The 18,246-nt window shown below is 39.0% G+C and overlaps 3 protein-coding genes across 7 annotated transcripts in view; 1 reads left to right on the top strand and 2 right to left on the bottom strand.

Moving 5' to 3' along the window:
• Nucleotides 1-1,492: 1,492 nt before the first annotated feature.
• On the bottom strand, nt 1,493-2,632 carry LOC124640131 (N-alpha-acetyltransferase 80). The gene is made up of 2 exons (XM_047177795.1): nt 2,357-2,632; nt 1,493-2,122 (listed from the first exon to the last, which is right to left on the bottom strand). The coding sequence occupies exon 2, from the start codon at nt 2,117-2,119 to the stop codon at nt 1,520-1,522; it is 600 nt and encodes a 199-aa protein (XP_047033751.1). The 5' UTR covers nt 2,120-2,122; nt 2,357-2,632; the 3' UTR covers nt 1,493-1,519.
• Nucleotides 2,203-8,610, top strand: LOC124640130 (EEF1A lysine methyltransferase 1). 3 transcript variants are annotated; one of them, XM_047177791.1, is made up of 4 exons: nt 2,203-2,322; nt 3,090-3,254; nt 7,620-7,770; nt 7,981-8,610. In XM_047177791.1, exons 2-4 carry the CDS (start codon nt 3,102-3,104, stop codon nt 8,322-8,324), a joined length of 648 nt encoding a protein of 215 aa, XP_047033747.1. In that variant the 5' UTR covers nt 2,203-2,322; nt 3,090-3,101; the 3' UTR covers nt 8,325-8,610. The 3 variants fall into 3 exon arrangements, with proteins under 3 accessions (XP_047033747.1, XP_047033746.1, XP_047033748.1); XM_047177790.1 differs by lacking the exon at nt 2,203-2,322 and adding an exon at nt 2,638-2,779; XM_047177792.1 differs by lacking the exon at nt 2,203-2,322 and adding an exon at nt 2,824-2,962.
• Nucleotides 8,611-13,240: 4,630 nt separating this feature from the next.
• LOC124640127 (kinesin-like protein Klp98A) overlaps nt 13,241-18,246 on the bottom strand; it is a 42,411-nt gene continuing 37,405 nt past the window's right edge. For 2 of the 3 annotated variants that reach the window (XM_047177785.1, XM_047177786.1), the window contains one exon: nt 13,241-16,927. In XM_047177785.1, the coding sequence (XP_047033741.1) occupies nt 16,675-16,927 (253 nt within the window). In that variant the 3' untranslated portion in view covers nt 13,241-16,674. The remainder of the gene's footprint in view (nt 16,928-18,246) is intronic. The other variant, XM_047177787.1, reaches the window with a different exon arrangement.

Genomic DNA, 18,246 nt, shown 5'->3' with positions numbered 1-18,246 from the left:
CAAAAGCCAAAAGTAAGGGCATATAGTTTCTGAATACGCGAGCGAAGCGAGCGCGAAATTTTTATCGGACTTAAACCAAATGTTACGCAAAATTTAGCTCAAACGTACTTAACTTTTTGTTTGTTGACAAATGCAAAAATAAGGGCATATAGTTTCTGAATACGCGAGCGAAGCGAGCGCGAAATGTTTATCGGACTTAAAATAAAAATATTACGTATTTAGCCCAAACGTACTTAATTTTTTGTTTGTTGACAAATGCAAAAATAAGGGCATATAGCTTCTGAATACGCGAGCGAAGCGAGCGCGAAATTTTTATCGGACTTTAACCAAATTTTACGTAAAATTTAGCCCAAACGTACTTAACTTTTTGTTTGTTGACAAATACAAACACAATATAGTTTCTGAATACGCGAGCCGAAATTTTAATTATTTTTTAAGACTCAAAACCAAAAGCTTCGTAAAATGTCGCCCAAATATACATTTTCATAAATGGGGGACTAGGTACGACACACCCGATTTACGTCCCTACGAAAACCCCCTCGCTCGCATATATAAGTGGATAAAAATAAAGTAAGATAACGTATAGCAACGTCGCGCAGCTAAGCTTCGCGGACCACTCGGAATGCCTCCAGGGACCAACAGTGGTCCGCGGACCACCGGTTAAGAACCACTGCGCTAAACGATCGTTCTATTGCAGGTCGTACATGGCTGGGCAAGCAAAATAGCGAGCGCGGTTTTTACACTAGGATAAAATTGCATTTCCGAAATTTTGATCACATCTACCAGTTCCATCTCCTTTAATCCATTATTTTTTGGATTAGATGGACGGCTCGGCTCGTTACACCACATAGCAACTATTCTTTTAGGGAATACGGCTCGCTTTCAAATGACGCGCGCACGTTCGGGAACTCGAGCGTGCATTTTGTTTTGATCGCGCTCTTTTCAAAGTCGACATTCTTTTTGTGCAATAACTTACGGATAGTACATAAAATGTTGATGTTGTTAGTTAGAGTTAGTAAAAAAACATTGTTTAATCAGACACCTTATAGGTCAGAGCCAGGGCCCAGGGTGGGGCAAGTGCCCCAGCTTGCCCCAGTGTGGCTACGCCCATGGTACCTGTTTCGCATCCAAGTATCTCGGGCTGACACGATGTCTTGGTACGATTCCCGGGTGGGGTCGAAATCACTTTGACGGTTTTAGAAACTTTCACAAAGCAGCTCGAAGCCTGCAAGTTGGACATTGGTACACCCGTGAATTGGAGAGTTCCTACGTTAATGTCGGTCCTGTGGTCTTGCGCCTGATGTCTGATTGGTCGTGTCAGCTTGCCGTCCCGTCGGGCCATGAGAGAGAAGCAATAGTGAATACCAGGTGTATTGTCCAAGCAAATGCTTGTGCAGCTGGCTGATCTCCTTATATGAACTCGTGCCGTGGCTGACAATCGGCCAGGACGCCATTATAAAGGATTGCCGCAGTAGCAGGTTAATAAAATATGTTTTCATTTTTAAAAAACTACTTATATTTACAAATACTTGAACATAAAAGTCTTAGTCGATTTTAACGTGTTCTTTACCATAGTCTCAGGTTTTGGCATCGGTGGGGGCGGGGGAGGTGGTGCTCCTTCTACAATATTATTAATTACTGGCACTTGATTTGGAATCTTATCACTAATTGTAGGTACACTATTAAAACTACGGACACCATAAATGGACACTGGGGCACAATTTTCATACCCTAATTTCGCGTAGAAGTTTTCCTGTCCTTTGGTGGATAAATGTAGCATCTTTAATTTTAATATATTTTTGCAGTATTCTTCAACTTGTCTCATCAAATAGCTACCTAGCTTTTTTCCTCGCATAGATTTACTGATAACTACAGTTTCTATAAAACAACTTTCTGGTATGCTAGGTATAGCAGTTAATTTACAATGCCCAAGAAGGCGTTTCATATCATCGATGAGAATTAAACTTGTTGGCAGGTGGTTACAGGAGGCTTGAAGTGACATCATCCGGGCGGTCTCGCTGCGTGGCCACTCATCGTTGATTAATTCACAGCATGCTTTTAAATAATGGGGGTTTTCGTGTAAGCGTACTACTTGAAGATTCTGCGTTTCCATCTTCATCCACTAAAATAATGAAATATTAGTTAATGACAGGGGTGGTAGAATTTAAATATCAAAGATAGCAACATTTTATTTGACAGAATTATTTGTAAAATGACAATGACAATTTTGACAGTAAAATTTATGTTGTCTATTGATCAAGGTTAGAATTTGGGATTTTCAAAGTTTCAAGCTTTTCAGCGAAATTTGTAACATTAGAGCAGGTATTACTAATATTTAGTAAATTAGGATACTTACAAATTAACTATGTCCATTTCTGATGCTCAACCTCACGCTGGGACAGTATTTGTGATTTTTATCTGACAAAGTTTTGGTACATCTTGTGCTCCGCGGGCACAGCACGGCCACAAACTAACCTGTTTATAGCTGTCACACACATGTTTAGCGCAGACTGTAATGTAGATCGACTCTGTTTTCGTATGATCTAACTTCTTACGACATGAAAGCTACGTAGTTTGATTAGATAATGTCGAATTGGAGCTGAAAGATTGCATCTGTCCAAACACTACGAATTTAACGCGAGGTGGTTAAGACTACACAAGTATATCGCACAATATTGTTATCAAAACGCTTTAGCAATTACGGAAGCCTAGCGACAGCCACTATTTTTATAAATCTTAGCAGGTGTTTTAGTGACAATCAAGTTGCTGTTGGCTAGATGTAGGTATCAACAAAAAAAATGTAGTTTTTATCCTCATGTAAACATCATTAAATTAGCTGAGGATCTGATGCTTTCACTATAAAAGTTAAACTTTTAACAAGAAAAGAACCATTTCCTTCTTTTCATGTCTTTTTCTTCAGTTTTCTTGTTATAAACTTTCAGGAATATTTTTTTTATGACATGTAAGTCAATAAAACTTAACTCCTAAGAGTTTATTTAGTTGTCTTCTCTATTTTTGGAAGACATTTCCCTGCAGTAGGACTACTAATAGTCCTCAAGCAAAATTTGTTTTTTTTTTGTAATTCAAAGGTCCCACATACCATGGATGGTGATGACGACATACCCTCACTGTCTGCAGAGACATTTGCAGCTCTCCAAGAGTTCTATGCGGAACAACAAAAACGGCAGGCAATACTCAACAAGCTGGAAGCTGATAATAAATTGAAAGAAAACATTTTATTTGATGAAAACTGGGTAGGAAACGTTGAATTATTGATATTTTATTCTACTATGAGCCGGTCAGCCTAGGTAGACCTTAACTTTTAGTTAGTTTAAAATCAATTAGTCTTAATTTTTAGGGTTCCATACCCAAAGGGAAAAATGGGACCCTATTGTTTTCGCTCCTCTGCCCGTCCGTCCGTCTGTCACCAGGCTGTATCTCATGAATCGTGATAGTTAGAGAGCTAAAATTTTCACAGATGATGACATTTTGTTGCCGCTATAACAAAAAATACTGAAAACTAGAATTAAATAAATATTTTGGGGGGCTTCCATACAACAAACGTGATTTTTTTGTCCATTATAAATAATAGTACAGTTATTGACATTTATTTATTTTCAAACATATTATTTACATTTTTAAATATTAAATATAAAAATAAAAAACATTTAAAAATATAAAAAATAGGTTGCCACCGATATCGGGCACAGGGTCCAAGGTACCGGTGGTTAGGGTCCCAGAGACAGAAACCTCCTCACAATACGTGCCGTATCAAGGAGTACTGCCTTCTGAATCAGTCCCTTGATCCAGCCGCCCAACGAGAGCCTCCTGAGGTGTTCGTCGAGGCTCTTGGCTATTAGACCATTGGCCGTAATGACAATCGGCACAATAACAGCCGTGTCGACATCCCACATGGCGACAACCTCGTGCGCTAAGTCAAGATATTTTATTTGTTTCTCTTTCTCAGCTTTCACGAGGTTCTCGTCATGCGGGACGGCGACATCGACTATCATCGCGCGGCGCGCTAATCGATCTATCACCACTATATCAGGCTTATTGGCTGAAATAGTCCTGTCAGTGATGATAGATCGATCCCAGTACAACGTGATATGGTCCTTTTCGAGAACTGGGTCGGGCGCATACCTGTAGTACGGTACCTCAAGATCTACAAGTTTGTACTGCAGAGCAAGCTGCTGGTGGATGATCTTGGCCACTTGGTTATGCCTGTGCAAATATTCACCGTTAGCCAAACGAGAACAACCAGATATAATATGTCTGATAGACTCACCCGGATGGTGACATGCCCGACATATGTCAACCGTCCCGTCTTTCATAATATACCTCCGGTAGTTATTCGTCAGGATAACTTCGTCCATAATTAACAAACCCTTCGGTTTCTCCAAATAGGTCACCGAAGCGTAGCCAAGCTACGGACGCATTGAAGTCTACATCGGGGCCATGAAGAGCCCCGAAGAAGCGTCCGTGTAGCTGTTTGCTCTGCCATACCCCCTTGCGATCATGGGTAGATAGTACCACAGGTCTGCGCCAGTTCTCATTTGCCAACGATAGCGGGGTGAGTCCTTTGTCCACTGCTACCATATCACGATGCATACCCACGTCGCTTTTGAGAAGATATTCTCTGAGACTGCACACCTCACGGTTGTGGAGCGTCTTTGCATTTAAAAAGCCTCGGCCTCCACATTTCCGTGGGATGTACAGTCTCATCACCGACGATCGTGGGTGATGCATTCGTTCTGCGGTCAGCAGTGTGCGGACTCTCCTATCCAAGGCATCCAATTCAGTTTGAGTCCATTTGAGTATGCCGAAGGAGTACATCAGGACTGGCATGACCCAACCATTATAGGCGCGAACCTTGTTGCCGCCTGATAAGGAACTTTTTAGAACCTTATTCAGGCGGCCAAAGAAACGCTCCCGTAATGACTGTTTCATGTCAGCCACATTGATGCCTAACCCCTCCGCCATACCCAAGTATTTATATGTATCGTTTGCGGAGAGTGATCTCAGGTTTATAGAATCTGAGAGTTGTACTCCCTCAGATTCCACAATTCCCCCTCGCTTTACATGCATGACTGCACATTTGTCCACACCGAACTCCATCCTGATGCAACTACTGAAATTTTCAGTGATCTTCAGTAGCTTCATCAGCTGCAGTTCCGTGGTGGCAAATAGTTTCAGATCATCCATATAAAGCAAATGGGATATAACCTGACCCCCTCTCCGCAAAGGATAGCCCAGCCCCGAACCCTCTAGCAATGTGCTTAAAGGGTTCAAGGCCAGGCAAAACCAAAGTGGACTCAAACTGTCACCTTGGAATATTCCCCGCTCGATCTTAATAGGATCGCCGGTCCCTTCAATTTGTCTACATCCTGGATAGTGAAGAACCGTTCTCCATTGCTCCATACATGACTCAAGAAAGGCGCGTAGAGTTGTATTTATTTTATACAACTCCAATACCCTCTTAAGCCATGTATGGGGGACCGAGTCGTAGGCCTTCTTATAGTCTATCCAACATGTCGACAAATTCTTTCGGGATCGCCGAACCTGTTGGCTGATGACCATATCAGTGAGGAGCAGCTCCTTAGTAGCACGGGACCCCTTCCTACATCCATTTTGAGAAACTGACATAATTGAATACTTTTCAATATGTTGGTTTATTTTTAATCTCAAAATAGATGTAAGAAGTGTATAGACCGTCGGTAAACAAGTGATCGGTCTATAATTTTTGGGTTCCGCGGTACTGCCTGATTTATGGAGCAGATGGGTAACTCCTGTTGTTAGAAACTGTGGGAGCGACCCGGCTTCTAAGGATGACTGAAACTGTGATGCTAAACAGGGGTGCGAACTTTGCAGCCACTTTAACCAGAAATTGTGCAGTCCATCCGGTCCTGGTGATTTCCAGTTTTGCATCGGACGAACTGCACAGGCTACGTCGGAGGAGGTAATATTGACCTCCTCCATTTCTGGTATTTGTTCACACTCCCGTTCAACATCACGTGTCCAGTCACCCTCCTCGTGAAATACGGGCGTCGACCAGAGGTTGCGCCAAAACATGTTTGTGGCACCATCATCCGGTCGGCTCCCGTCCATCACGCATTGCTCAGGTTGCTCCCAAGTTCTATATACCCATCTTTGATCACTCTGGAACATACGATTCTGGGTGTAACGTTCTACCCGTCGTTTATACCTTCGAATACGGCTCGCCCATGCACAGACTTTTTGCTTCAGGAAGTCGATGCGCTCCGTGACACGCGGCATATATTCATGAGAACTGAGTCCAGTCCCCAGGAATGCACGCCTCACAAAGCGCATCACCCGTGGTCGGGTATTACCCTCCCTGAAGCAATATAGTTTGCCAATGAGTACTCTGGCCCCCTCGATACGACGCTCAATCCTGCACTGCCAAGCTGGTACCGCTGATTTTGGTCGTGTAGCTCTGTTACTGTCAGGGAATTTGACATTAGCTACACGACATGCAGCAACAGCCGAGCAATACATAATTGAGTGTGTATCAAGGAGGTCTTCGCTGTTTTCAAAATATTTTTCCAACAGCGAATCCAGAGCACACACCAACGCCCTATTCTGTCTGTGCATAGGCAAGCGAGGTAGTCGCGGTCGGTTTTCGACGGGTGAGTACCTAAACTCCTGAATCGCATCTTCCAGAGCACTCCTCAAGCGTTCGTTGCACTGAGTACTTACCGTTACAACCCTATCGTCCTCATCCCGTTCAACGAGATTGGACCGCGGTGTGACTCCGCCTGAAGGTGGCGGTGGCACCGCGGCCTGTGACGAGGTGGTGACCATAGGGCTGCTCAGCATCTCTAAGCGCAGCCGATCAAGTGCGGCGTCGTCCAGTCTGTGATTGCGCTGAATAACCCGCACCTGATCCGACAGTCGTTGGGCCGATACGTTGACGGCTGGCTCAAGCACCTGGAACAGAGACAGCATCCTATCACGGTACGCAGTGAGGTTAGTTCCTCCCTCTGTGGATCCGTAGTATGCGCGCATGACGTTCTCGTTCATTCTTAGAGTCCATCTCATGCGCTGCACACAACCACCGGTAGCGGGGACCCTGCTAGGGACCTGATGGTCCCCCGATCCCAAGCCCGTCGGTGGCCGGCGTCTCCGCTGCCGACGTACAGGTGGTGGCGACGTTGGCGGGGAAAAGTATTCGTCGCTCGAGCTCGACGCTACTGCAGCCGCCGGTGTTTCTAGTGGTCCAGGGCCCGGCGGCGGCGAGGCGGAGCTGAGCAACGATCCCGGAGATGGTAGTCGTGCGCGTAGGCGGGCCGCTCTCGTCAACATTTTGAACTTACTGTTCTCTCCTTACATCTCTCTGCCGATGTGTCTCTTGATTTTCGATATACATAGGTGTTTCTTTGCCAGTCATGGTATTATGTTATTGTTAACGTGAATTTCAGTGTTTTGTTTATCAAATATATATGTAAATTATAATTATTTATCAAAAAGATTTTGGGAGAGAAAAAATTCCGACATTGACGTTGACGTTTGCGTTCCGTCATAGTACAGTTTTTATTATTGATGTTTTAAAAAAAATTACTGGTACTGGCTATCTATAAATATAAATTGTCCTGTTTCAGCAACTGAGCCAGTTCTGGTATGATGAGGCGACGGTGCAGTCTCTGGTGAAGGTGGTGGACAGGTCTGTGGGAGAGGGGGGCAGGGTGGCACTTGTCTCCTGTCCCACCCTTTTTGTACCTGTTAAGAGACAGATTGGAGATAGAGCTACAGGTACAAAATAATTTAGTTACTTTAGTACAAACACGATTGTAACCTTATAAAGGTCGCCGGATGACGCTGGATGCAGGTTGCCTCCAACAGGTATCTATGGAGATTAAAGGGGGAGGCCTATGTTAAGCAGTGGACGTCCTATGGCTCAGATGGTGATGATGACGAATATTTAATTTATCTCAAATAACATCAGATCCCTTATATTTCCAGTTACTCTGCTGGAGTACGACCGTCGCTTCGAAGTGCACGCTCCCGACTTCGTATTTTACGACTACAACACTCCAGACAAGTTGCCTCCCGAAACCCTCGGCTCTTACGACCTGGTGGTAGCCGACCCTCCCTTCTTATCTGAAGAGTGCATCTCCAAGACTGCGCAGACCATCAAACTATTAGCAAACAATAAAATAGTAGTGTGTACCGGAGCTGTCATGAAAGATATGGTGCACCAACTCTTGGGCTTGAATCTGTGCGAGTTTCAGCCTCATCATAGAAATAACTTGGCTAATGAGTTTTCGTGTTACGCTAATTTTAATTTAGACGAGATTCTGAGATGATCGTGAGCGCAATTTTGATGACTAAATTAATCAATTTTAAGTTCTACATCCCATTTCAATTAATTCTTGAATTTTATATGTAATTTAAATTATATGAAAGTATGTAGGTAACAATCTTACTAGAGAGTTTTTTTTGCACAATACAAATAGACATCTGGGCATTTATTAATATAAATATTACTTGTTATGTAATTTATGTGGATAGAAAGCATAATGTATATATTGTATTGTAAGATTTTATTAAATAAGTTACGAAAAGACTTGAAATATAAAACGTTTAATATAATGGTTGTCTTATTTACGAAGTGCAATGAACTCTCTCTCGGGGGACAAGGTAATGGCGTCCACGGCCGATTTCGGCCACGGCGGCTGTTCTCACTTAAGGAGATCAGCCAGCTGCGCAGGACATATTATAGTGCACGAGCATTTGCGCAGACACAGGTGCACTCCCTATTCCTTCACTCTCATAACCCGATGGGCCGGCAATCCGACACGACCGGAAAGATATCAGACGCAGGACCGACATTTACGTACTCTCCGATGCACGGGTGAATCAATCACCAACTTCCAGACTACGGGCTGCTTTATGAAAGTTTAAGAAAACCCACAAAGCGATTTCGGCCCGACCCGGGAATCGAACCCGAGACCTCGAGCACAGCAGCCACGCTTGCGACCACTAGACCAACGAGGCAGTCAAAAGTCGGGGACAAGGAACATTACTGGGCCCGATTCTCCTAAGTTAATAATATCAAAATTGAATAGAAATCGAATCGCAATAGCAGTTTTAACCATATCGGGCATTTTCTGCTACTATTATAAGACCAATCGTATTCCAACGACATTCGATTGGTTTGCGATTGGTCAGCTATTTTGGTGATTTTGGTCTATACGGTAGTTTGCTCTACAATCATATTGCAATCGTAAATCATTTGCAGACAAAATGATTCATTCTTGAATGACAGAATAGGATAAAAACGTTTATTTCAAAGAAAAAATAAGGGAATGCCACATACACTTCAATCGTAATCGAGTCGTGATTTGATCGCAGTCGAATGTGAATTGTATGTCGCTTAAGTACAATTAGGAGAATGGTCACGTCCTCATACGCTTTTTTTGAAAAATCAAAAATCCTCGACGGACACGGCCGCCTTTGTAGTTTATCTTACGTATTTGACCTAGAAGGCGCCTGACCTTCCTGCCTTATGGCATCTCCGTTCATCTTTCTCTACTCCGTGAATTCATCAATCTGAAAAACGTAAGTATAGTAAGATGGAATAGGACCAGGATAGATCATAAAGATATAACCATTTTAATGAGACATTAACAGTGGGTGGACTTGGGTTCTTCCTATAAATAACCTGTATAGATAAAAAAGTTTATTTCTTCATTCGAAGTAAGGAACAATTAACTTCATAGGCTGTCGCATCATATGCACAGTGCTAGTGACGAGCAAGGGTAGCCGTAGACATTATCGACTGATACGTTACGCCTTGCCTTGAATGTTACGTTACGACCAAATACTCATGTCACGCCGATTTTATATGTTGCTGAAACATGAATAAAAATAAAACAACAAACTGTAAAACATTTTCATTTTATTGTTCATCCTTAACAAAACTAGTTTATTTGTTACATTATGCTGGTAAACATTCAGTTTCATTAATTCTCTCAATTTGATAATGTGCAATTAATTTGCTAAGATTAAAATACGCGCATATATGCAACAACACAATATAAGTGGGTCGACTTACTGTTTGTGCATACTTTTGGAACCAGAAGGAGCTTATTTAGTTGGTTCTAACTAAACCACTACTGCCAACTCCCTCTAAAATACTAAAATATGATAATTCATTCATAACTTTTATATCCTACGCTTTGTAAAGCACCCATCATTTTGTTAAATGTTTGCAACTACAGTAAGCCGACGCACTTATGTAACTCATTACATTAACAATACATAGTTACATATTTCATGGGAATTTCATAACTTAATGTAATATTTGTATTATACACATTGAAAATTGTCGATGTTAATGGACAACTTCGAAAATTGAGGCAAATAGTGTTGGTACTATGTCGATAAAGGTATTTCATTGAACTATTAATTAATTTGTTAATTTTCAAGTATTTGTAATGATAATTTAACGTGATGCTGTAAACAAAAGCTGTCCATCGACATTGTTATATTTTTCTAACTATAGGCCATACTTGGTGATGTAATTTATCTACTTAACAACTTTTAAATGGACACTCTCATTTATTATTTTTAATAAATTCCTCACTTATCACTATCGAATAAATAAATGTTTATTTTTACTTTTCAATTGCAACTCACAAATTAAATAAAAATAAGGTAGGTATTATTGTTATACTTTTTATTATCAACCTTTAAATCCAGGTAAAAAGGTTTAAACCTAGGTTTTCAGTTAACATAATATGAACTTACCCGAGTTATCCACGCAAATAAAATTCAGATGTTCAATCAATATGAAATGCTGTAGATCACATCATATCTTTAATAACGTCGCATTATTTAAAATACACCTAAGAATTTAATTAAATTCTTTAGGAAAACTGCTAGCTTCGTCACCTTAACTAGGCCTTCCCTTATATTTAATATTACAAAAGGAAATTTGTACTAAAATAAACTATAATTTTATTTAAAAGCCATTTATGTTAGCAAAACAAATTGTATTATGTCGCTCACAATTGGACTCCTGTGAGAACATGATGAAAGTTTGTCACATATAAGTTATGTTTTCATTGAAATGTTTCTATTTTGTATTTATGTGGTCTATCTAGAAGGGCACAATGTTCTAGTCTATGGGCTCGCCTAATCAGTTAAAAACTTAGTCAAATATTAATAGAAAAAATGTCGAGAAAATAGTGGAAAAATAATAATATTATGATGTAAAATAGTCCGTATTTGGGGAATAGTGCATGTCTTTGTTTTTCTTATTTGCGTTAAACTATCCACAGTCGTGGGTTCCGGTCGTCAAAGACTAAGACAGCTATAAAATAATTTATTCCTATTTCTTTAATTTTAGGGTAAATAGTGGTGAAGTTATGAAATATTTTAGGTTATTCTAGCACCTATATAATTCGTATAGACAGTCGAAAGAAAATATAATTTCGAGGCATTTTTTCCGTCATGTACTTACTATAAGAGCATTTTCACATCAGCGTATGACATGACTGAATTGAATCAAAGTAATTTAGTTTTTCTCACAGATGAAATAGTCTTTGTACCTTTCACTTACTGATCGAGATCATTAAAAGAATTCACTCACGATAACTAGTACGCATGCGAAATGGCTTTCTGCTAAGTTTGAAAGCTCACAGAAGCTGTACCGTCGTGAGATATATGAACCGAACACCCATTATGCCATTATTCATTGGTTTTCTAACCGACTTGTCAAGGAGGTTCTCAATTCGGATATATATTTTTAAACATTATACCGTCTATCTCAGTCATTGGAACTAGAGAGGGGCAGAACGATTTTGCATTTGTAGATACCTAAAGAAATAAGTGGGCCTCATTATTGTTATTGAATATAGGTAGCTTGTATGGTAGAAGTGTTGGGGTCATATTTACATCGTATAATTTAATGTGGACTATAATGGATAAGCATTTGGCTATGTTGATTTTCACGTACTTTGTCAGCTTTTAAAAGTAAGACACATAAGTTTTACACCACGGCCGATGTATTTAGAGAATTCGAAGTCAATTGGTATGCTGCGCAGTAGATTTTGTTCATAAAAGATCAAGTACGGCGCAGGCAAGCAACTTCAGACTGGGCAAAGAAAATTGCCCGTACGCTTTTTAATAAATTCGAGTTTAGTGCATAGCAGTAAACTAATTAAGAAAGCAATATTCTTCTTATTATTGTCTGTGTCAATGTTCATAAAATCTGCTAACATTAAACTTTGAAAAGCCTATGTATAAGAATAGGGAATCCTATTTTTTTTTTACAGAATAATAAATAATTATTTGATATCGGACTATTAAGTATATATAATTTCGCGAAATACCTATATGTTAGCTGTATAGTAATAAATAAAATAATGTAATTTGTCAAGCTAATAGATAAACATAATTAAATTGTTTTACAAGAAAGTTTAAATGTCAAAATTAAAACGATCAAATAACTTATTGGCTCGAAGTTAGTAATGGTGAAATTATAAAATTATATTCACAACCGTAGCGACTGAAATAACTAGTAAATTATCTTTTTGGGGCTTGTACACTAGTACCTAGAATAAATTCTTCTATTGGACAATTGCTACCATATATATTAATATAATAATAATACCATATTGTATTAATATTTTGTTGTAGCAACACCACACATTACTACTGGGTTTCCGATAGAAGCAGATATACTATTAAATTGTGTTATATGGTCATTTTGTAGTGAAGATAATTTGTTATAGAATTCTATTAGAAAAATATAAATATATATACGTTCATATTTATATAATGTAAGGTCTTTTTTATCAGCACTAACCCCTTATAGAGGTATCGTAGTATATATATTTTTTAGATAAAGTAGTAACTATTAAAAAATAAATGGTTCTGCTTGACTGTGTTTAGACTATTATTATATTGAACTTTGTGACGTTTCGCTATTTGTTTGAGCTTTGTCACCTTCTCATAACTACCTGGGAGATAAAATTAAACGTTGAGTTCAATAGGCCGCCACTTATGAATATTTTATAATTAAAAAATAATAATTAATTTAAAACTGTGAGTATGTCAATCAGAAAAAATACCTACAATTTAGGCGTCCCAGCACTTTTTTTCAAAAAAGAACATAACACTAAAAATAATAATTAAACTTAAAAATTGTGCATGTTAGTAAGCTTACTAAATAAAATAAAAATAACACGAATTATACGGTCAGTACAATTTGATATAACTCTAAATATATTACTTTATTAACTATGTTTGCCTCAGCTAGGCACGGGATCTCACTTCAAACTCGCCACGTACAAAAATATACTTCTCAATTTGGGCTTGGCTTTATACAGGCTTATTACATAGAGAGACACTACAGTGGACATTTTAAAAACAAGGTAGCAATTTCGATTTTTTGCCGAGAAAAAGACTGATGAAAAATCAACACCCTGTTTTTTACTATTTACAGACTAAAAATCGAAAAAAAGACGACTCTAAATGCATATAACCGTAGGAATTAAAAATGTCACCTTGCAAATAGAAGTTCACTGTAAAAAGAAAACAGTAAAACAACTTCGTAATTAAAGTAAGCTGTGTTAGTAGTTTGGAAGTTGATTCACTGAGTTAAAATAACCAAACGCATAAATATATGGACATTTGATGCCTTCACATACATATTTATGCGCCCGGCTCCTACTGAACTAAGTGTCTCTATATGTAAAGGGGTTTGTCCTCTAGAAACTGAAACTAATATCTTAGGAACTAATCATTGCACAATATACAGATAATAATCCATTAAAATTATTAAAAAAAAACGATATGTTTACGGATCTATTACAAAACATTTTTTAATGTGTTAATTCAAAAATATTTACTTGGTATTTTTTTAAAAAGCATTGTTTTAATAAAGTTATTTCGCATTTTGTCTTTTTCTGTCAAATTAATGTCTAAAGTACTTTTTCATTTAAACTAATTAAATGAAATCCTTTCACGAATTTCATATACCTATTTACATGCAGCACAATATTATAACATCAGTTTTCAAACAACTGTTTACCATGAATTGTCACGTCGATAGAAGTTTCGCATTAAAAAAATTGTTCAAGCAAAATGGTAGCTTGTGTTGTCAATGAACTTGGGTCATAGTTCCCAGTCATCAAACGGTTACTTCTAACTTCATAAAAAAGTAAATATTTTTGATTAACACATGAAATATGATCACACAAAATATTGCGTAAAAAACAATGTCTTTTAAAAAATGGAATAACTATAACATAGTCAGAAATGAATGTATAATGTGTGGAGGTGTCTCGCAGCACTAACTTATATCATACATCGGCCATTTGCATTTTAAAAGCACTATATATCATACATCGGTCATTTGCATTTTAAAAGCACTATTATTATTCAGCTATATTCAATGTTTGTTATAAGTTTTCGCAATATTAATATTGTCAAAATATCCTCTCTTTCTTGATTCAGTCAGTTATAATTTACAAAGTTGGTAATAGTTTCAACAAATTATTCATGCTTTTCAAATCAAGGCCACGACAAAAAAAAAACATCGAATAGGCCTTGTACAATGAACACAATTTGGTTCTACATTAAATTGGCGCGAAATTAAGTGCGATTGGAAGACGTCACCTTTTTAGAAATTTAACAATATGAATCGTAAAATCTGAATCAGAACCGACATATACTGGCTTATTTGGTCTAGTCGTCTGCAAGTTATATAAACTATAGACTCTCGCTCACAAACGCAAAAATTGCGTTAAAATAGTTTAAAAAAGCTTTCTTAGTATTCTTATAATAAGTGACACTGTTTTATAGCAACAAAAATATCTATTCCATTTCTATAAAACGATGGTAATATAGTTAGAAATATTAAATTTACGAATTAAATGATATATATGACATTTAATGACCGATGTGTGTGTGGTTCGGCTGCGAGACGGCCTCTATAGCTTACACAGTCTAGAAGGACTTGCCCACATCACGGCTTGCTCTCTGCTTGGTACGCGCTACTGTCACCTTAGTATCACTGTACATATGGTCGCGAGACTTCATATTAAATATACAAACTACGCGTTATGTAGGTACTGTCGCCGACACTCCATTTGAGTTAGCACTTGTCTAAAAATAAACAATCTTGATAGGAGTTCTTACACAAATATATATAAAATAAATTAACATAAACATTAATTGTTACAAATACATACATTGATTTTTAGCCGTAGTATATTTTTGAACAACATTTTTGAATAAAATGTCATAGCAACACTGTTTATCGTTAGTTAAGTGGCTCTATGTCACCTATTTTACTTAGTTGTAAGATCAAAAATATAAAAATTGGTATACCTAATAATGTATACCTATCTATTTATCTACTCAAATGGAGTATAAAAGTTGGTACGGTCATCATCATAAGTAGCTCAACAAGGCGAAAATCTTCTAATGTGCCTAACAACGTAAAAGATCATAATTTCTTAACAAAAACCAAAATTTACTCAACATCGTAAGGTTCAAAAAAGTAAATAAATACTCTGGTTATGTGTTTAGTAGTTTTGAAAATGTATATTATACATTATTTGTTATAATGTTAATATACATTAGCAACTATTATTTGTTATTGTTATAATGTTAATAACAAATAATATTTGTTCAGCTACTTATGGTGACCAGTCGGCTCGAGTTAGGGTGCATCTACACGGTGCAAGTAGCTAGCGCATGTTGAGGCACATGCGCAGGTTACATGCATTTTAAAGACGGTCGGGTCCAGCGACTCGCGCATGTATCAAAGCTAGATACTCACACGTGCTCTTGTAAAGGTGGAAACACACTTACGTGTCGTGTTTCATACATTTAATTACATGTATTGCGACACAACACGACAGACAAATATGTCTCTAACCATATTAAATGCACGAAACACGTATGACGCGGGGTCCGTCAGACAGACCGGCTCGGCGAGGAGAGCAAATTCTTAACACGTTGAAAATCGAGTACTTAGTATTTGTAGTAAGGTTTATTTTTGCATGTGCACTGATTTGTCATTGAGAATGCTCGAAGGCGCTTGGTGTGAAATAATAAGAGGAGCTGACTGGCTCCGATCGCGTACTTTTTCTCGGTCTTGCAGACGTTCGGCTCCAATTGCATGGTCTTTCAGTCGATCGGAGTTGATTCCGTCTGTGTGAACGAACACTAAGGGTCCGTTCAAACAGACGGGCTCGGAGAGCATCGGCGCGCATTTTTCTTTTCACACATACCGGATTCGGCTCCGATCCGCTCCGATCGGCTGCGTGAGATGCAATTGGAGCCAAACGTCAGCAAGACCGAGAAAAAGTACACGATCGGAGCCGGTCGGCTCCTCTTATTATTTCACACCGAGCGCCTTCTAGCATTCTTAATGACAAAAGCAGTACACATCCGAAAATAAACCTTAATACACAAATACTAAGTACTCAATTTTCAACGTGTTAAGAATTTGCTCTCCTCTCCGAGCCGGTTTGTCTGAACGAACGCTAAGCGTGTTTCCGCCTTCACTCGTCACATGTTAACCTGGTGTATAGTTATCGGCACGGATATTGAGCTCTCGGCGGAAGAGTGGGGATCGCTTTGCGCACTGTACACATAAGGCAATAAACCAATAAATCGCTTCTGCGCAGGTGAAGGTCAGGGCTCAATATCCCTGCCGATGATTATAGCTACTTGCACCGTGGTCGTGGACAGTAGCGTGTACGTACAGTCAGCGGCGCGTAGCAGCGCGGTACAGCAGCAGCGCCAGCAGCGCGGCGCAGTGCAGCAGCAGCGCGGCCACGGCGAGCAGCGCGTGCAGCAGCGCGGTGACTGCAGTCCCCAGCGCCGCCCACGTGGCGAGCGGCGCCCGCCATCATCCCGTGCCGCACTTGCCGCTCTCGAACACGCCCTGCACAATACAATATACTGTTTTCATTTCTACCATCTAGCTCAGTGGTTCTTAACCTTTTTGACATGAGGGACCACTTTAACTAAAGTTTGTCTTGCCGGGGACCACCTCATCGGTTTACCTAAATTGAGAGTTTCTTGATAAAGAATACAAGCATACTTTATAATTAGCACTTATTTCTTTATTATTTAGCAAAAAACTAAGGGCCTTACTACAAAAACTTTAAACCCTGTTTTACACTTGTCTAATAAAATTTTGGCTGCAAAATGAACCATATGTCAACGTCATAATTTGACATTTTTTTAGACAAGGCATAAACTGACGTTTAAAAGTTTTTGTGGTAAGACGGTATAAGTTACAGATTTAAATTTAATGAGATATATATTTTGTGACTGCATTCTCTTTACTAATTTATGAATTTTTGGTTCCGTACTACTCAAAGTAAAACGTATGTCGGCAGTTGTAGGTAAGCAAATGCAAAGAAAGATAAACATATGCCTATGTAGTTTCCAAATGCGCGAGCGAAGCGAGCGCGAAAATTTCATCGGACTTAAACCAAATATTACGTAAAATTTAGCCCAAACGTACTTAACTTTTTGATTGTTGTCAAATGCAAAAACAAGGGCATATATATATTCTGAATACGCGAGCGAAGCGAGCGCGAAATTTTAATTATTTTTTAAGACTCAAAACCAACATTTCGTAAGTTGCGAAAACCCGCGCGCGCATAGATAAGTAGATAAAAATAAAGTTAGATAACGTATATAGCAACGTCGAGAAGCAAAGCTTCGCGGACTACTTGGAATGCCTCCAGGGACCACCAGTGGTCCGCGGACCACTGGTTAAGAACCACTGATCTAGCTAGACTAAAGGTGAGATATACTATAACATTTAGTTGTCGAGCCGCTCCATGATAATGTTCTTGTATATCATCCTTTTACGAACTAAACGATCACGCTCGCCTCTTTGTTACAAACCAACGAGTATATTGGTATAACATTTCGTCGAGCGTGTCGGTGTAACATTTCGTCGAGCCACGACGCTAGACGTAGCACACACAACTTGTAGATCCAACATTTCAAAAAAGAATGAACACAAGGTACAACGATATGTTATAGTTCGGCCATTCAGAGAATGCGTTCCTGACACGTCGCGATTGAACTGACGACGTAACTTTGCAATGGCGTTGCAGTTACGATAAAAATATTTTTGCTGGTTGTTTACCGTTTTAACAATTGAGGAGCATTAAAACAACATTATTATATCAATAATCAATGAATGTAGTTACGTCGTCAGTTCAATCGCGACGTGTCAGGAAC

Source organism: Helicoverpa zea, chromosome 20 (genome assembly GCF_022581195.2).
Source record: "Helicoverpa zea isolate HzStark_Cry1AcR chromosome 20, ilHelZeax1.1, whole genome shotgun sequence".
Lineage (NCBI taxonomy): Eukaryota > Metazoa > Arthropoda > Insecta > Lepidoptera > Noctuidae > Helicoverpa > Helicoverpa zea.
Note: the sequence above shows the minus strand (reverse complement) of the source record. Positions and strands in the feature narration are given on the sequence as shown.